This window comes from Sinocyclocheilus rhinocerous, unplaced genomic scaffold, assembly GCF_001515625.1.
Source record: "Sinocyclocheilus rhinocerous isolate Xijiao unplaced genomic scaffold, SAMN03320098_v1.1 scaffold1063, whole genome shotgun sequence".
Taxonomy (NCBI): domain Eukaryota; kingdom Metazoa; phylum Chordata; class Actinopteri; order Cypriniformes; family Cyprinidae; genus Sinocyclocheilus; species Sinocyclocheilus rhinocerous.
The window spans coordinates 1548857-1566101 of NW_015625586.1; the positions used below are offsets into that span (position 1 = coordinate 1548857).

Sequence of the window (17245 nt, forward strand, 5' to 3'; positions counted from 1 at the left end):
TATGCATAGAGGGAGAAGAGAGAGTTAAAGCAATGAAATAGAAAGAGCAGCCAGTGGCAATACATATTCAGGCCCCGGCGCTGGGCTTTGGGGCACAGTGCCTAATGTCCTGGCACACAGAGAGAAAAAGAGAAGGTTGCTCGATCGCAAATGCACTAAGCATACACACACAGAAAGCCAGGGAGGTCGAAAGGCCAAGTTCTGTTTGCCCATACTTTAAAACACGTCTGTAAGTGAGCAAAACTAGATGAATTCCTGGGGGCATGCATCAATTGACCAGAGTTCAACAGCAAACCATTTTAATCCACAACACCGCAATTTCGAACTCCTTGAGAAAAGACATTGAGGGCGTCAAGTAGTCTCAGCCTCAGACGAAACACCCATTGACCGCCCACAGATGACCTGATGCGTACTTCGCACACACACACACAAAGCAAAAGTTGGCTGAAATAACCAGTTGGCTTGCACATACGCAATTTTCAGGTGTCAGGATACACAGGTTTTTCTGCTGGATAAGATTTCCTCATTGGATTTGCCAATGTTTGCGAGGACCATGGCATCTAGTCTTTGAAAGATTTCCAAGAATTACACTCGAGCCACTTAGTAGCAAGCAAATTATATCTTTTAGCAGATGGTCTTTTAGTTAGATGGTCGCTTCCCGTCTATATGGGTGGATCTTGGACAGAATAAGCTGTAAAGTGGACAGATTTTACAAGAATATTCAAAAGTCTGGCTACATGACACTAAAAAGAGAAATATAGCGAGATCTGTCACATCCAACAACATCCTCGACTTACACTCTGCCATTAATAGAGAGTTCAGTAGCACAATGTTAGAACAATAATGTAAGTAAACTGACATTCTCAAAACAGCATCAACACAATCCTCCAGTGTAAACACTATACAATAATTCCTCTAACCTTGACACTCCTGTACAAACATACAGAGAGCAAAACACCTTTAACTGCCTGGTATGATAAATAGTCAGCTCTGATCGGCTTGTCTCGATTGGGTCTGTAAAAACTTCTGGTCTCTGGGCAGCTCTTGGCTGGAATAAGCTGCATTGTGGACCACACTATGTTGTTAGTCAAACGTCCGGCTACGTGAGAACACTGCAAAGTATTGTTAAAATAAATATACAATATATGAGAGCAACAAAAACTAACAGAGTTTAATAGCAGGTTATGAAATTAACACCTGCCACCAGCTGAATGCTGATACCTTTAGCACAGATGTGGCGGGTGACTTCTCAAATTGATTTTTGACAGGAAATGTTGTTGCTTAGAAGCAACGACACGAACTTGAATATTACATAAAACAGACAAAAGCTATCAATGTGCATGTTGGACCTATGCATTTCACTGTTAGCTTCTGCACATTGATGAAAAAGGGTATTTCTTTTTTTTTTGAGTGTTTTCAAAAAGTAGTCAAATAGAATATGAATTCAAAACAACTAAAGTGAACAAAAAAAAAATTCCACTTTCAAAGCCATGGACAATGTGAATACAAAGAGTACAGACTTCTTTTTAGGTCCACATACATTAAATAGGTTTTTGTGCATTTATTTCACATGCATTTGAATTAGATATACTAGATATTCACCCACAAATGTGGTTGACCAGCCAAAAAATAATTTAAATCCTCATCCTTCCGTGGCTTTACAGTGAAACCGTCAGCATTATAAATGTTGATCTATGGGAGTATTAACAGCTACGGGCCACACGGGGCTCAGAGCAACAGCAGTAAAGCTCTGTTGTGTAAATGTTCATCAAACGGTCAATAGCCAATAAAGCACATTCAGAATCAATATCTGCCAGCACGCAGTCTCATCTGTATAACTACACACAGCACGCAGTGAAAGGAACGTCAACTGAGTAGTTTATACACTACTCAACCATCCAGTGCTCTCCTGAAACTGGTTTCATATGTCCGTCAGACCTGATCACTGATCCTCAGAGAGGACCAGGTTCCTCAGCACCTCTATTTGTTCGTCGTCATGCCCATGACTGACTCCATAAACACAAGTCATGCTGCAGAGTTCCAGTGCCTTCTCACAGCCCTCTTAATTAAAGCACTTTACTTTGTTTTTATTTCTCTTTCTCCACCTCTGCTTTCCCCGCTCCTCTTTCGTTCATCTCGCTCTCCCCCAAGAGGAGGGCAGGATTAAATTGGATTCTAAATGATCCAGAACCGATAGAGCAATTTCTGCTGCCATATTTTCATCCTCCGTCCCACTTTAAAAACTCTCCCCATCACTGTACGGTGGCTGTCGGCGCTCCCACGTCCCCTGGGACGCCCCAAGCACGTCACCCCCCTCCCCAATTCCAGAGGGGCGCTAAATGGAGAGAACGTTGAGTGGAGGAAAGAGATGGAGGAGAGAGGGGGAGTGCGGGGCAAAACACAAGGAGCGCCTTCTCGCCCATTAAGGTGCAGAAAATGAGAAAATTGGAAAATGAGAGACGGGGTTGTTCAACCTCTCATCTCATCTCGCTGCCACATTCTGGCACCCTTTTCTCTTTCTTTCGCTCCCGTTCCTCTGCCCATATGTGAGATTCTACAAAAAGATGAGAGTGTGACTGCTGCTCGCACCTCAGTTTAATCTCTCCAGGCCACGCGGAGCTCGCCGCCTTTTGTGTAACATCTAATTCAGGCTTGTATAAAACCGTCAGCATCGGCGCAAGGACGATTCAGGGGCGGTTTACCAGCTTAAGCTTACCTTGCCTAAAAATCACACAAGTGGGGGTTGAAGAACATTTGTTTTTTAATGCTAATGTAAATTTATTGTTTGTACACCATTATAAAACATTGTTTTTAGAGAATTCGTTCACTGTATATCAAAATAAAAGCAAGCATTTAGTGTCTGTCCAATATACACATGGGCAGAGATGTTTTAAGGAGAACTTTAAAGGACCCAGAAATTAAAGTTCTGTCATCATTTAATTTATTTACAAATCTTTATTTTATCCAGCACAATAGCTGAATATCCTTGACATCCTTTCAAATATAACAGATGTGGATGAAGACTAGATCCATCACGGTCTAGAATAACAAAAAAAAAAGCAGCATTTAAGTATCAAAATGTGGTGTGATATATTTCATGTCCTCTGCAGCCAGTCATTCGATAGCTTTGTGTAAGGAACATACTAAAATGTCATTAAAACCTTGACATTTGCCCCAGCTGTCCTTGGCAATTGATTCAGTTCACAAAAAAAAGGTAATAAAAAAATTTAAAAAAAGATTTGTTCATGAATCAGACTGATCCAGTTCACGAGTTTAACTCACTCAACGATCAGTCGCAGCATTTAACAGATAAATGGAGGGGAAGATTATCGGTGAACTGCCTAAATTTCAGTCTGTTCGTCACACAAATCTATCATATGACTTCAAAACACCTGGAATATAGTGCACGTCATATAGAGTCACTTTATCATACACTTTTGTTGCCTTTGCATCCTTTTTGAAGTTTGAAAACTACACTCCTCATTCATTGTAGATGCATTAAAAACAGCAATCTGTACATTACATGTTCCATAGAATAAAAAACTCTTTGGGTTTGACATGAGGGTGAGTAAACCATGGCAGAGTTTTCAATTTTGAGTGAACTAATTAACTTTTGGACAGAGCAAAAACTGGGTAAAGTAGAATGTTTAGTTGAAGACTAAAGCTCCTAACAAAACACACACATTTTTGTTTCACCATTTCTTCTCTATATACCAATAAACTCCATAACCTTGCGAGCTACAAAGTTCACTGACCTAACACACACATACCCACATTCATATCATATGCACATTGATTTTTTTCAATGTGTTATGTTTACATTTATAAATGCGCATTCACCTGGTTTTAACATCCACACCAGGATGTCAGAAATATTTTTCCTATGAGAATAACAAAACCACCTTACAGGAACACACACACCCCCAGCTATGAATAATACTTGGTTTAAAAAAAAAAAACAGAAAAGCGAAATCAGGCATAAAGTTGTTCCATCTGAGCGACTGTAATTCAGAGGCACTGAAGGCCAAACCCCCTGAAACCCACTTACACCCATCAAACAGGACAGCCTGGAGGCCATCACCCCAAAAAAATCTCAATTAAAACACTGCCGCCTGCCTCAAATTTAATAATACAAGGGGAAAAGTTCACATTGAATGTTATTACTTTCACAGAAAATACCGCACCATTCACACTTTCAGAGGCATGCCAGTCTGTGATTAACTTCGTTTCGCAGGTATCCGTGTTTGTAGGATCTACAGGTCCCTAAAGGGATCAACCGATACTGAGCTAGTCTGCAAAAACACTCTCTGATTAAATAAATGTTTCATAAAACACTGATTGTGATGAGTATGCGGGAATGAAATTTGCTTCTGCTTATGCACAGTTTTTTTTAAGGAGATCAAATTATATACTAGATTAGAGGTGGACAAAAATCACTGTATGAGCAATTTTATATCACTAAAACGATAGTTATTTTGGCTGAAAACCAATTTAAATGGTTTATATATGTGACCCTGGACCACAAAACCAGTCTTAAGTCGCTGGGGTATATTTGTAGCAATAGCCAACAATACATTGTATGGGTTAAAATGATTATTTTTTAATTATTTTTCTTTTATGCCAAAAATCATTAGGATGTTAAGTAAAGATCATCTTTTTTTTTCTTTTTTTTTTGCACCCTCAGATTCCAGATTTTCAAATAATTGTATCTCAGCCAAATATTGTCCTATCCTGACAAACCATGCATCAATGGAAAGCTTATGTATTCAGCTTTCAGAGGATGTATAAATCTTAATTTCGAAAAATTGATCCTTATGACTGGTTTTGTGGTCCAGGGTCTCATATAAGAAATAATAAAATAGCTGAAATGAAATTAGCTACCTTTAAATTGTTAATTCTTTTTATTTGAAACTGGATGGACACAAGACAAAAGACAGCTTATATAAGGAAGCTAATACCATGGTATAAACTATCGTGCTGCTTGCTTCACCGAATAAAAAAAAATTAATTCTTAAGAATTTTATAAAAATCTCACCCATAGCTTTGGTTTCCTCGCCCTTGGCGTTAAGGATGGAGAACTTGAACTTCGCCCGAACCTCGCTCTTAGGACAGCTGACCAGGAGCAGATAGAGCGACAGATAATCTTTACTCTCTTCATCCAGACCTTTTGGATTCACTCGTAAACACCTGCTCAAAAACAAAGAATATTACATCAGCAGTTACACTTTGTCTTAGTCTAAAAGTTTATCTGAAAAAACAAAACAAAACAACAACTTAAAATATTATGCAAATCCATGTGTGCTCCTCCCTGTCTTACCATTTAAGCTTGTCATTGGCCCCCGAGGAGAAGGTGGAGCTTTTGATGACCTCGCCCATCTCCTCCCGGCAGAAGCTGAAGTTGTTGATAGTCCACATATAGGAGAACTTAACCACTTTGATCTGAACAAACACACAAGAAGATAACAGACAAGACACTTCATTCTTCCATTTATCCATCTACTTTTTTTTCCCCTTTCCTACATTAGATCCGCAAGTGCTGGCCAAGACATCAAAAAGCGACACATCAAAACCGCCTTTTATCTCAATGCGCTCTGACAACAAACAGGATGGGGAGAACAAGGAATAAAAAGACCTCAAACAAAAATACTGGGGGAGAATGATGGCAAGATAAATGAAAGCATTAATGGAACATGTTTCACTAGTCGTGGGGATTCTGAACACGTGGAGGGTCCTGTGAAGTCACACACACTCAAAACACAGAGAAGATAATGGCCATTACATATTTTTAGACAAACAGACACATACTCCGATCATTCAGGTGCATACAAAGATGCTTTTCTCAAACAAATATAAGGTTTAGTAATGCTTATATTATTTATATGTATATCAAATATTGGTAAGACTTGTGTTTTGAATAAATGCTGCGCTTTTGAATTTTATTTCTATTCAAAGAATCTTAAAACAAAAAATGTATTACGTTTCTACAATATTAAGCAGTACAAGTGTTTTCAACATAAGAAATCTTTCTTTAGCACCAAATCAGCATATTAGAATAATTTCTGAGGGATCACTTTGCCATCACAAGAATAAATTACATTTTAAAATATATTTAAATAGAAAACAGTAATTAAAACAGAAAACAGTTATTCTGTTTTTACTTTAATTTTGATTAAATAAATGCAGCCTTGGTGAGCATAAAAACGTATTTCAAAATATTTAAAAATAATTGTAGAAAACTTGAGTGACTTTTAATGGTGTGTTTTGGTCCTTTATGAAGCTTCACTGCCCCAGTAACTGTATTTTTATTTATTTTATTTTTTTAGAATGAAAAAGAGCAACATTAACCTTTTGTGTTCCACAAAATGAAGTCATAGGGATTTTAAACAACACATGGGTTAATTACCACAAGGTAATTTTTACCTTTAAAAAAGTTATTTCAAAACCACTTCTAATTCTACTCAGCAGATAAAAAAGGATGCCAATCCCACATGGTCCTGTTGATTGCCCATTTTTAGCATCAAACGAGACTTAATATGTGTCTGGGACACCAGTGGTGCTCAGATCTGCACCTGTAAGATCTAGCTTCCTGCACAATTTAGTTCCAGTCTTGGTCTAACACACCTGCCAGTAATTTTCAAGTAAACCCATGAAGTTTGATTGGCTGGTTCAGGTGTGTTTGATTAGACATGGAACGAACTCTGAAGGTAGACCATCAGAATTGAGCACCCCTGTCGCAGAGTATACAGATTCACCGACTGACCCAGAACCCCCCACCCACACACACACACTCACCTGTGTGTAACACCAGCTTTCGGCCACAGGGCCGCTGGTCATTTCTGCAGGAGGGGGCGGACTCGGTACCCTGGACATCGCCAGTTTTGAACGTTGAGGGTGGGGTAGGTGGAGGGTGGATTTCACAGCCGCCGCCAGGATCCGGGCACACACTCGTGTTCAGCGTAACCCAGAGGGAATGCAGGCATAACCTTGACGTGTTTTTCACTGAGTAGTCCAGTTCATTAGCTTTACAATCTGTAGCAGAGAAAACAAAGCAAAAACAGATTGAGAATTTATTTCAAACAGCTTTAAAACTTCCTTCTTCGAAAATAATTTAAATAAAATTAATTAAAACAACATTATTAGTAGTAGTATAAGATTGTCTTTAGTAGTTAATGTACAACAATTAATAATTCAATATATAAATAAAATCATTATTTTATTAATAAAACGGTATATTTCTACTAGAGGTCAACTGATATTGGATTTTACCGATACCGATAGCTAAGTTGGACCACACTGGCCCATACCGATTAATTAACCGATAGTTTTTAAAATGGATACTGAACAGAAAATAAAATCTAGTCAACAAATTAATCACTTAGTAATGATATGAAAACATTCACTACAGTATACTGTGTACACACACCGTTTAATTGTCGATGTTTTAAATCCGCCTCTGAAGTGCTCTGTGCAGCCGGCAGTATCACGCATCTAAACAAACTGCACGTGCTGTCAGTGATTTCCGCCTCTAGGCCGCTCTCGTGCTGTATAACAAAGACTATTGGGACTTTTATGTATAAAGAGGACCTTCTCAGCCGCTCCAGCAATGGACACAACCAGGAAAAACTATCGGCATGGATTTTTGCTGATAACCGATAGTTTCACCAATCAACTATCGGGGCCAATTAATCAGCAAAACCGATACATCGGTCGACCTCTAATTTCTACATTATTTAAAAAAAAATTTTTTTTTAAAGTCATGGTGAGTGAAGTGACCAGATAACGGATTCACTATTAACAATTTGATATATAAGCAATTTAAATAAAACCAATACAACACTGCATATTAGATGTAGTGGTAGTATTAAATTGTCTGTTCATGGATATAAATGAATTCAATATTTCTTAATAAAAAGGTATATTTACATTATTATTAAAAAATTAATAAATAGTGTTTTAAAGTCCTACTGAGTGAAGAGATCAGATAGCTGATTCACTATTAACATCCACCTTCAGTAACTGCAAACAATTCCATACTGTTCTACATACAAACCAAAAAAAGCCGGAGATGATTTTGTACAATGGCAAAAAAGGTTTACAGTTTTTCTTGAACATATGTACAAACCACAAAAATATGCAGAATCAAACAAACCACCACATCTTGTGTACTGTTTGATCTCGGTTTTGTTGATATCTAGTTCAGCACGTCTACATTTGCCACTGGTGTCAGACTAAAAGCCAGACCTCTGAAGACTCAGAAGCACCATCAGCAACTACAGCGAGTTTAAATCCGTCAAAGCTACATGTTTATAATGCTGGAGGAAAAAACTATTTCTTCTTTTCCTCTTGTGTGAAACAGCCCTCCCGCTCTTTTCCAGGAGAAAAGCACATTCATCATTCTATTGGCTCTCTTGTTCATTTCCCCTCAAACCTCTGAACCTTAAACCTTTTCAATCTTTTTTCTTCAGACCAAAAATAAATAAATAAAACAGAACCTCAGGACTAATCCTTATTTTTCGCCGCTGCTAATTAAGGCACTTTAATCGTTAGCTGGATACACCCTAGCCATTAATGAACTGACCAGAAAAACCAAACTAACCACTTATCTAACAGTACAGTAAGTCATTAATAGGGCTAATTAATGGATGTAAAAACAGTCCAAGGGAAGCTTGTGACTGATAACCAATTAAAGCAGAAAAGCTAATTTCTCGCTCCATGAATGACATTTATAAATGTTTAAAGAACACATGGTCAAAGGCCCTCTCGGGCATGAGCTGGGTAGAAACGTCTTTATTAAAATACGTCACTTATAGGTAACTTTTTAATTTACTTCACAGAACAGCAAGATTTTCTGCGGTCAGATCACAAAGTTATGAAGAGTTGAACATTTCCCAGACACGGTGACTGGAGGACCTTTGATTTTGGCTAAACTTTAAAGAAAAAAAATACAAGTATTATCCTCTCTTTTCTCAATCTGAAGCGACCTCATCACCCTTTCATCTCCCATTCCGCTCTCCATTTTTTACCGTATTCCGCTCCTCTTTCCACTTTCCCACTCAACCTGCACGTCCCTTCGTCTGTGAGCGAGAGAGACGGAGACGTTCCTTTCCCCTAATTAGCATCTGATTGAAAGGATAGACCACGGCCCGGCGGAACCTTCTGTAAATTGTGCGACGATTTGAAACCGAGAATGAGAGAGGAAGAGTACATGGTGGAGAAAAAAATTAACAAAGTGCAAAACAAAGTGTATTGTGGGGAGGAGAGAAGAAAAGAAAATATTAGGAGAGTGAAAAGGTCAATTCAAAACTTTTCAGAAGTACAGAGCAACTCATCCATTTCCCACCTTCACACTAAAGCTGGGTGATAGTTAAAATATAACCCAATACTTTTCAGCTATTTAACAAAACAAAAAATAAACCTCGATATTTATATTTTTGCTTATAGTTTGCTTAAAAGAATGATTTGTCCAATTAGAGGAGGAGTCGTTTTGACTGAACAGTCACTTCAGCCAAGTAGATGTGAAAAGAGGTTTAAGTAAAATGCATTTAAAAATATACAAGTCTTGAACACAAGAAAGGATATTTAACAATTTTTATGCAGCAAAATAATAATACATGGTAATAAAAAGTATTTTTTTCTGCTACAAATTTCCATTTTTTTATATCATTCAAAATTTGACAAATTAGTATTTTTGGGTGCGACAAATGTTAGGTAAATCAGAGTTTTACATCAATTAGTAACGCACCATTTTTCCCCCATGTTTTTTTTAACAAAAAACTAAATTAGTTTTATTCAGCCAAAAAATAAATTTGTATTAATTAAATTTGGGTAACTGGGTAAGTGAAGTGTTTATGCAGTCCAGTGTGTCCTATATTATGTCTGTTATAACTTATCCACATTGTGTGTACAAAATAGGCACTGGCGGGCTTTTTTCTGTTTTGGAAAGCATTTCAGTGCATCATTGGAATCAGTTGATTCCAATTAATTTTATTTACAGAACTTAAACTTATCAAGTCACCACATTTTCTATTCCATTTAAAACAGACAATATAAAAGCAACAGACAATATGAAATTTGTCTTTTGCTTTTATACTCGCAAGTTGTGTATCCTTTAGGAAACTTAAAAGACCTTTAAAAATAATTGTGATATTCACAATGTTGCTAAATTTTATACAGAAGAATTACCATAAAAACAAATAATATTTGATATACTGCCCAGCCCTACTACACACACCAAAATTAATGCTCAGAGACGATATTCATTACCTTGCAACTCATTATTATCAGTTAAGCCAATCTCTCTTTTTTTCTCCCTCCTTCCTTTGTGCTATTTGTTTCTGATGAAAAACACTTGTGGCATTTTCACTCAGTAAAACAATAAAATATTAATCATTCAAGTCGGGGAACAAGTTGGTGTCCATTTGCAATTCAAATTACCACCGACTTCCTGGCAATTAATTTCCACGCGCGTGTCTCCCATCATGTGTCTCCAGCTATCTGTTTTCTGAACTTCATTTGCAGTGGTCTTTGTATCCTCATTTATCGGCACTGTCAATGCAAACTCACCTTATGGCAACATAATATCACTCACGAAACTCGCTAACAACCTTTCAGCACTGAAAACACACACAAACAAACAACAGGTTACACACTGTGCCAGCCGCAAGTTTAAGAGGCAGACCCTCACAGATTCGGCGTACACACAACTCTACAGGGAATCTCACATACTTCCAGAAAAATACAATCATTAGCAAAGTTCTAGTTTGTATTCATAAAGTTTTGGTAATGTGTTTTCAGTTACCAATCAAAAGTGCAGCACTTTTGGTGTATTTAAGACATTTAAATGCATTCCACAGTATTCCACAAATTTACCCCTAAATCAGCGCAGAAAATCCTGTGATTCCGTCTGGGCCTAGTAACAGACGATAATCCACAGGACACAAACAGAATGCGCACGCACTTTAACTGTCAGAGAGGTATGAGAGGGGGAATCTGAGCTTGCAGGCACACACCAGATCAAAGAATCAGCATGTTTCACATGTGATCCTGTTCATTAGTTTGCAAACTACTCAATATATGACTTCATAACTGGAACCACGCACACATCATCTAGGGATTTAAGAGACTGCTGATGTTTAAACATTAATTGCACAGCAATGAATCCATATTTGGCCAATACACTAACAGGGCTTGATGCTACTTTTTTCCCCAAGAAGCACTAGTGCTCCTACTTTAAAAATTTAGGAGTGCACAAAGAACTTGGGTGCAATGAAAATTGATCAAATCATTAGTTTTTTTCTTAATAAAGGGACATGAGGAAACATTTACAAGCAAAATGATTTAATTTATTTGAATACAAAAATTACACTAGCTTTTTAAATATTTCTGCTTCAAACTATATGCTTTTAACAATTATGGATTTATTTATATTTTTCTATTTAAATGCCAGATATAGTTTGTGTAATTGAAATACCAATAGTAAAAAATATCATCTGCATGATGCGGGGCTCGACAATAAGGACTGCCTGATGGCCCAGGGCCAGCGTGAAAGATGCTCGGGAAAGTTGACTGATTTGTCACTGCCGCGTCGTCACAAAAAGTTGATCATTTGCAGGGCTCCAGACTGCGACTAAAATGCTAAAAAATGCGCAAATTAATGAAAAAATATTAATTTGCGAGTGAAGTTTTTGCTGAGGTCGCCATTGGGCAGCTCAGCTGTACATCGTGAGAGAGATCGAAATGACGGAGAAGTGCAAGTAAAAGTGTGGAAAAGCAGTCTATTTCGTGCACAACTTGAACAAACTACAACAGGTAAAGCTGTCAGCTGTGTGGATATTGGCAATATCGTTAACAATTCTCGTTTATAATCATTACTAATATGGCTTCTTCTTATCAAGATCTTAGTCTATATGCTGTTCGGTTAATGCGTGAACTTCATATTATTTGAAGCACACTTGCCATCGATTAATCGCAAAATGCTTTGTTACTTTTTAATAAAGTATCAGCTTTAAAATTATGCCAAATTCATAACGAAATTCAAACAATAAATACAGTTTTGGCATTCTTTAATGCAGCAGGCGCGAGATCGCTTTAGCGCCTCAGTTCAAGTGGTAAGTGAACCCATTATATCTTTCTCTTTACTACTGTAGTACATTATGAACATGAATTAACATCACAACGTAGCCTATTTTATAAGCACGCCTACAGTACAACTTACTGAAATGTCTCGTGTAAAATCTCGTGTTAAACGTGTAAAGCTTGTAAACATTGCAACATAATATACATTTACCTCAGAATAACAATTTGGTGTCCATAAGCTCATCAGTCAGCTAGAAAAATAACTATAAAGAAGAGCATTTTGCTATATTTATGCACTATTGGATGTGTTCTACATGATTCAACTTCTCCTATACAAAATTGCATTTTACTAATGAAGAAAAACAGACTGAATGTGTGAAAGACATATGACAACACTTATAGGATGCACTGAGGAGGAGCCCAAACTACACTCAGTGGTCAAGTGATGCTTATGGTCCATGACATTGGTACAGATTCTGTGTCATGAACACTTCTTTGTGACTATATATTTCAAGTTGAAAAAGATGTTTAATTCCCACTTTAAGTGAACCTTAGTTCCCAGGTCATCTACAAGATCGATTAAAATGCTGATAATTTCAAGAAAAGATGAGACAATCACATGAAATTATGATTGAAATGTTAAAAAATTATAATAAAATAAATAAAACACGTTTATTCTGTGGCACCTAAAAAAATAATTTAACGGCTAAAATTTTTTCTTATAGGAGCCAATGGCTCCTTACTTGATTTTTTTGTTTGGAGCCCTGATTTGTATCTGTAAGCCTTGCGAATTAAAAAATTCAAGCAACTTAAAAGCATTCCAGCAAGGCGCGAAAGACCCCATTCAGTACTCGCGCGCTGTTCTGTGTGTACAGCGCGAGCACAAACAGCTGTGTCTCTGACGCCCGAGCCCCGAGTTGAGTTTCTTTCCACGTGTTTCTTGCGTTTGAACGGACAAATACATACAAAAGTATGTCAAAATACCCGTCTTGGCAAGTAACTTTGTAGCTTTAACAATGATTAATCTATATTTAATTTATACAGTGGAGTAGAGAAGCACCGATCGACCGGGCATTTTTTTTTGTTTTATTTCAGACTATCTCTGTTCCGTGCTTGCACACAAACAGCATCGCAATATTTTTTTCAAAATGTAATTTGTGTGGAAATATTACGTTAATATTATATTTAGTCTGTAAATGGCCGTTAACAGAGGCCCGCGACACTTAAGATGAATCCAAAGAGGAGAAAATACTGTAGCAGGCAGAGCAAGATCACTGCGAAATAAAGGAAGAAAATCCTAAATATAGAATTTTATAAAGATGTGTTTCTGAGGGGAAACACATCTTCTGACTGTTTTCAGAAAAGTTTACATAGCTTTTCTTTTGCATCTTGGCTCGGTATAATGCATTCAAAGTAGTGCTAATATGCACAGTGCTGCTTTGTTTACAACAGTAACCAAGTAAACACTGCTGTTCTATAAGCGCCACCTGCTGGCAGAGAGTGAATCTGCATCTCAATCAGCCCATCTGCTGTTTCTGTTTCATGCAGGTGTTTTATGTAGCATAATTTCACAAAGCTAAAGTCAGACCATTCTGTTTTTGCTTCAAATTTTTAAATTATACAGTCTAATTTCAATCAAACATTGCACAAGCTACACGTGTGTATAATCTTTTTTTTGTTTTTTGTTTTTTGATCGATTCATGATTAAAATGCAGTGGTTACCACTAATTTCAAATGGCTATGAAAAATCAAGGTGTAACACAGTGAAGAATATGGAAATGTTATTTTAGATGTGATTATTTAGTTTCTGTACCTGAACATCTACAAACATAAAATCCTAAAGCATCACTTCATTTGTATCTTTGTTCTATATATTCAGTTGTGCTATTATTTGCAATTTGTTCATTTGTTCTTATTTACTAACTGTTCACTTGTCTTTAATAATGATTGAATTTTATATTTGTCAGGCTAGTAGTTTTTGTTGTATCGAAATTGTAAATTGTAAAATTTAATTGGTATCTAAAATATTGGTTTCATATAAGCTTATTTATTAGAATCCAAGATAACATAGATCAAAAACAATGATAAAGGCAACAATTTATGTTTTTGTGGCAGGGCCAGTGAAAATGTTGGCAGGGCAAGTAATAATCTGAACCACTGGCCTGACCGGGCCAGTAGAAAAATCCTTAGCGTGGAGCCCTGATGATGTATGACTTTTAATTGTAAACAAGCCTGATATCCTCTTATTTTAAAATGTCTTTACTACTTCCTATCAGATGAGTGAGACAAAATATGCACTCTTACAACCATCTCTAGAACATACTACAATAGAAACATTGTCATAATTCATCAACAGTACATCATAAGCAATCACCGGGCATAAATACAGTAATTGCAAACTGCTCTAAAACCACAAGCACATAGAACATGCAACAGCGTCATATTTTATCCTGTGAAATGTACAGCGTTTTTTTTTTTTTCTTCATTGAATTATAGCCAAGTGAAGTTTAGGCTAATAATTATGATTTGATTCCTGTTTTGCAGACATAAAGTTAAGACCTCTTCAAATTAATTGCGACTCATGTTATACTATTTAAGATGTTTAAAACTTTTTATTACCTTATATTTGAAAAACATTGAATGTAAGACTTTAAGAACCCGCAGGGACCTACATTTTCTTTCACACATACTCCTAAATGCATTTTACACATTTATTTTTAGTCACAAATGAGAGCGAAATTAGCACACTGTCAAGCCCCGACTGATGTGTAGCACACAATTCACAAACAAAACTATGATAATCAAAATCCATTTGAAGTCAGAGTACAATTTGTTTGGTTGGTGTGAACGCATTTTTTTTTCAATGGAATTCACACCCGAGTCTGCATAAAAAGATCAGCTCCCCTATCGACAACATATAATTTGCATCTTTGCATGCTCCCAGACCCACAAATTACAAACTAATGCATTTTTCATTGCTGCTTTCTCTGAATAAACAGCCTTCGGAGTTGCAGCTTACATGCTTTGCATCTTGTGATACATTTGTTGCAGACAACGGGACATTCAGAGTGTGCACGACTTTGGTGCTAAATCTAAAGGGACACAGTGATTCAATAACACCGTGAATGTGGGGATCGAGATCTGTTCAAACTCGAGCCTGACCAAGCAATAGAAAGAAGTGTTACAACAGCCTTAGATACAAGTGACTTGGTTAAATCCTGATTAGTTTAAAGGAGTGTCAGACAGCATCTGAGATCAGATCGGCTGGCACATTCGAGGCGGGTGGGACGAGACGGGTGCCAGGCAAGGAGATTCAGCCCTCGAGGAATTCATTACTGCAAGCGTTACCCAGCCAAAATAATTAATGAATTAATGAGGGGAGGGGAGAGAGCGAGGGAGAAAAAACACACAGCGTTTCTGCGCTGAAATTCTCTTTTAGTTACGACTTGAAAGAGAAACATGAAGTACAGCCCCACCCAGCACTCTCCCTACTGGATTGAGCTTCTTGTGAGGAAATGAGAACCATCACATGACCTTTTACTTATTTAAGCTCCTCCCACAGAGAACGTGTCAAAATGCACACTATCAGAAGGGGAGTGGCTTAATATAGAAAGGGGAGGGGTTTAGCATGGGTTTGGGGAAGGGTCTACAAAAAGGATATAACTTCGGGAAGACGGGTCAAATTTCTCATAGACTTTTTTCTTTCTGGTTTAATTTTATCCAGTCTCTTTTTTCTCTCTCCACAGACACAGAATGAAAGGAATATGTTGGAAGAGAGTAACAGAATTTTTTTTTTATTTGACCTTATTTAAACCCCTATGCAAATGCTAAAATACATTCAGGGTCAATGCTAGGTTGACATCTAAAAAACACATTTAAAATCAACATAAAATGTTGATTGCAACCCACTTTTCTTCCACATGACGACATTTCAGAATCAAACAGGACATTCAACGAGAACATTCAAAACAAGTTTACGTACAGAGACACTCATTATATTTTGGTGTAATAAAAAAAATATATATTGTTTTCTCCTTTGAAATTAGGTGTATAAATAAAAGTTAACAGGAACATGCATTAGGAAAATAAATTCGGTCAATTCAGATTTCATGCTGACTTTAAGATGCATCAATGGACCATTCCATGAAAACAACCTGCCAATTCAAAATTTGGCTGACAAAACATTTTTTCTTAACTTTTAATTAAAAAAAAAAAACTATGCTGGAAAATGAATACTAGACATTACCTTAAACCAGTAATTTTGGTAATTAAGGTTTACATGTGAATAAAAGCCTAAAAAAAAATGATATAAAGTGATAGTGTCTCTTCAAAAGACTTGGATTAAACCACTCTGTTCACTGCATTACTGTTATGACCTCTACACACTTTTAAAGCATCAACATTTTTATGTAAGGGATTTTCAACGGAGGGAAACAGTGGCAAAAGTACGGGCAACATGAGAAGTGGCAGTACGTATGCTAAAGATTAAATTAGAAACAGAGCACTGGAGAGAAATTTGTGTTTCGATGTTTAACAAAAGTCTTCTGGGTTTGGAGTGATGTGAGAATGAATAAATGACCATTTTTATTTTTGGGTGAATTAACCCTTTAAAGGGGTCATATGATGCGATTTAAATTTTTCCTTTCTCTTTGAAGTGTTACAAGCTCTTGGTGCATAAAGAAGATCTGTAAAGTTGCAAAGACTAAAGTCTCAAATCCAAAGAGATATTCTTTATAAAAGTTAAGAGTCAGCCACACCTACCTAAAACGGCTCGTTCTAACACGCCCCCACATACCTACATCACTATGTGGGAAGATTTGCATAACACCGCCCAAATGTTCACACAAAGAAAGAAGGCCTAACTTTTATTCTCGCTGTAGTATTGTTGCCGCCACCGCCATGTCGTGAAGGCGCTGTGTGATTCGTGGTGAAAGCGAATCTACTTTGTTTGGTCTTCCAAAAGAGGACGATATCCGCTTCGTCATGCCTAGAGCTCATCTGTGCTGGTCGCTGAGGAAATACATCAACTGCACGCTGTGGATCGCCGGATCGGCTTTCACCATGGAAGAAGCGGAGTCCAGCCCGGGGTCGTCACACTACAATGCCGGCTGTTCTGACTCACAGACTGTAAGTACGTTTTTTATATTTAAAGAGTTTTTATATTTTATAT

The 17245-nt window shown here is 37.1% G+C and overlaps 1 protein-coding gene across 2 annotated transcripts in view; it reads right to left on the reverse strand.

Annotated features, from left to right (window-relative positions):
- The window catches only part of LOC107754841 (speckle-type POZ protein-like), a 96437-nt gene that overhangs the window by 24038 nt on the left and 55154 nt on the right, over positions 1-17245 (reverse strand). For both annotated transcript variants that reach the window (XM_016571454.1, XM_016571458.1), the window contains exons 3-5: positions 6793-7029; positions 5318-5439; positions 5036-5187 (exon numbers count right to left, since the gene is read on the reverse strand). In XM_016571454.1, coding sequence (XP_016426940.1) covers positions 5036-5187; positions 5318-5439; positions 6793-6870 — 352 coding nt within the window. In that variant the 5' untranslated portion in view covers positions 6871-7029. The remainder of the gene's footprint in view (positions 1-5035; positions 5188-5317; positions 5440-6792; positions 7030-17245) is intronic.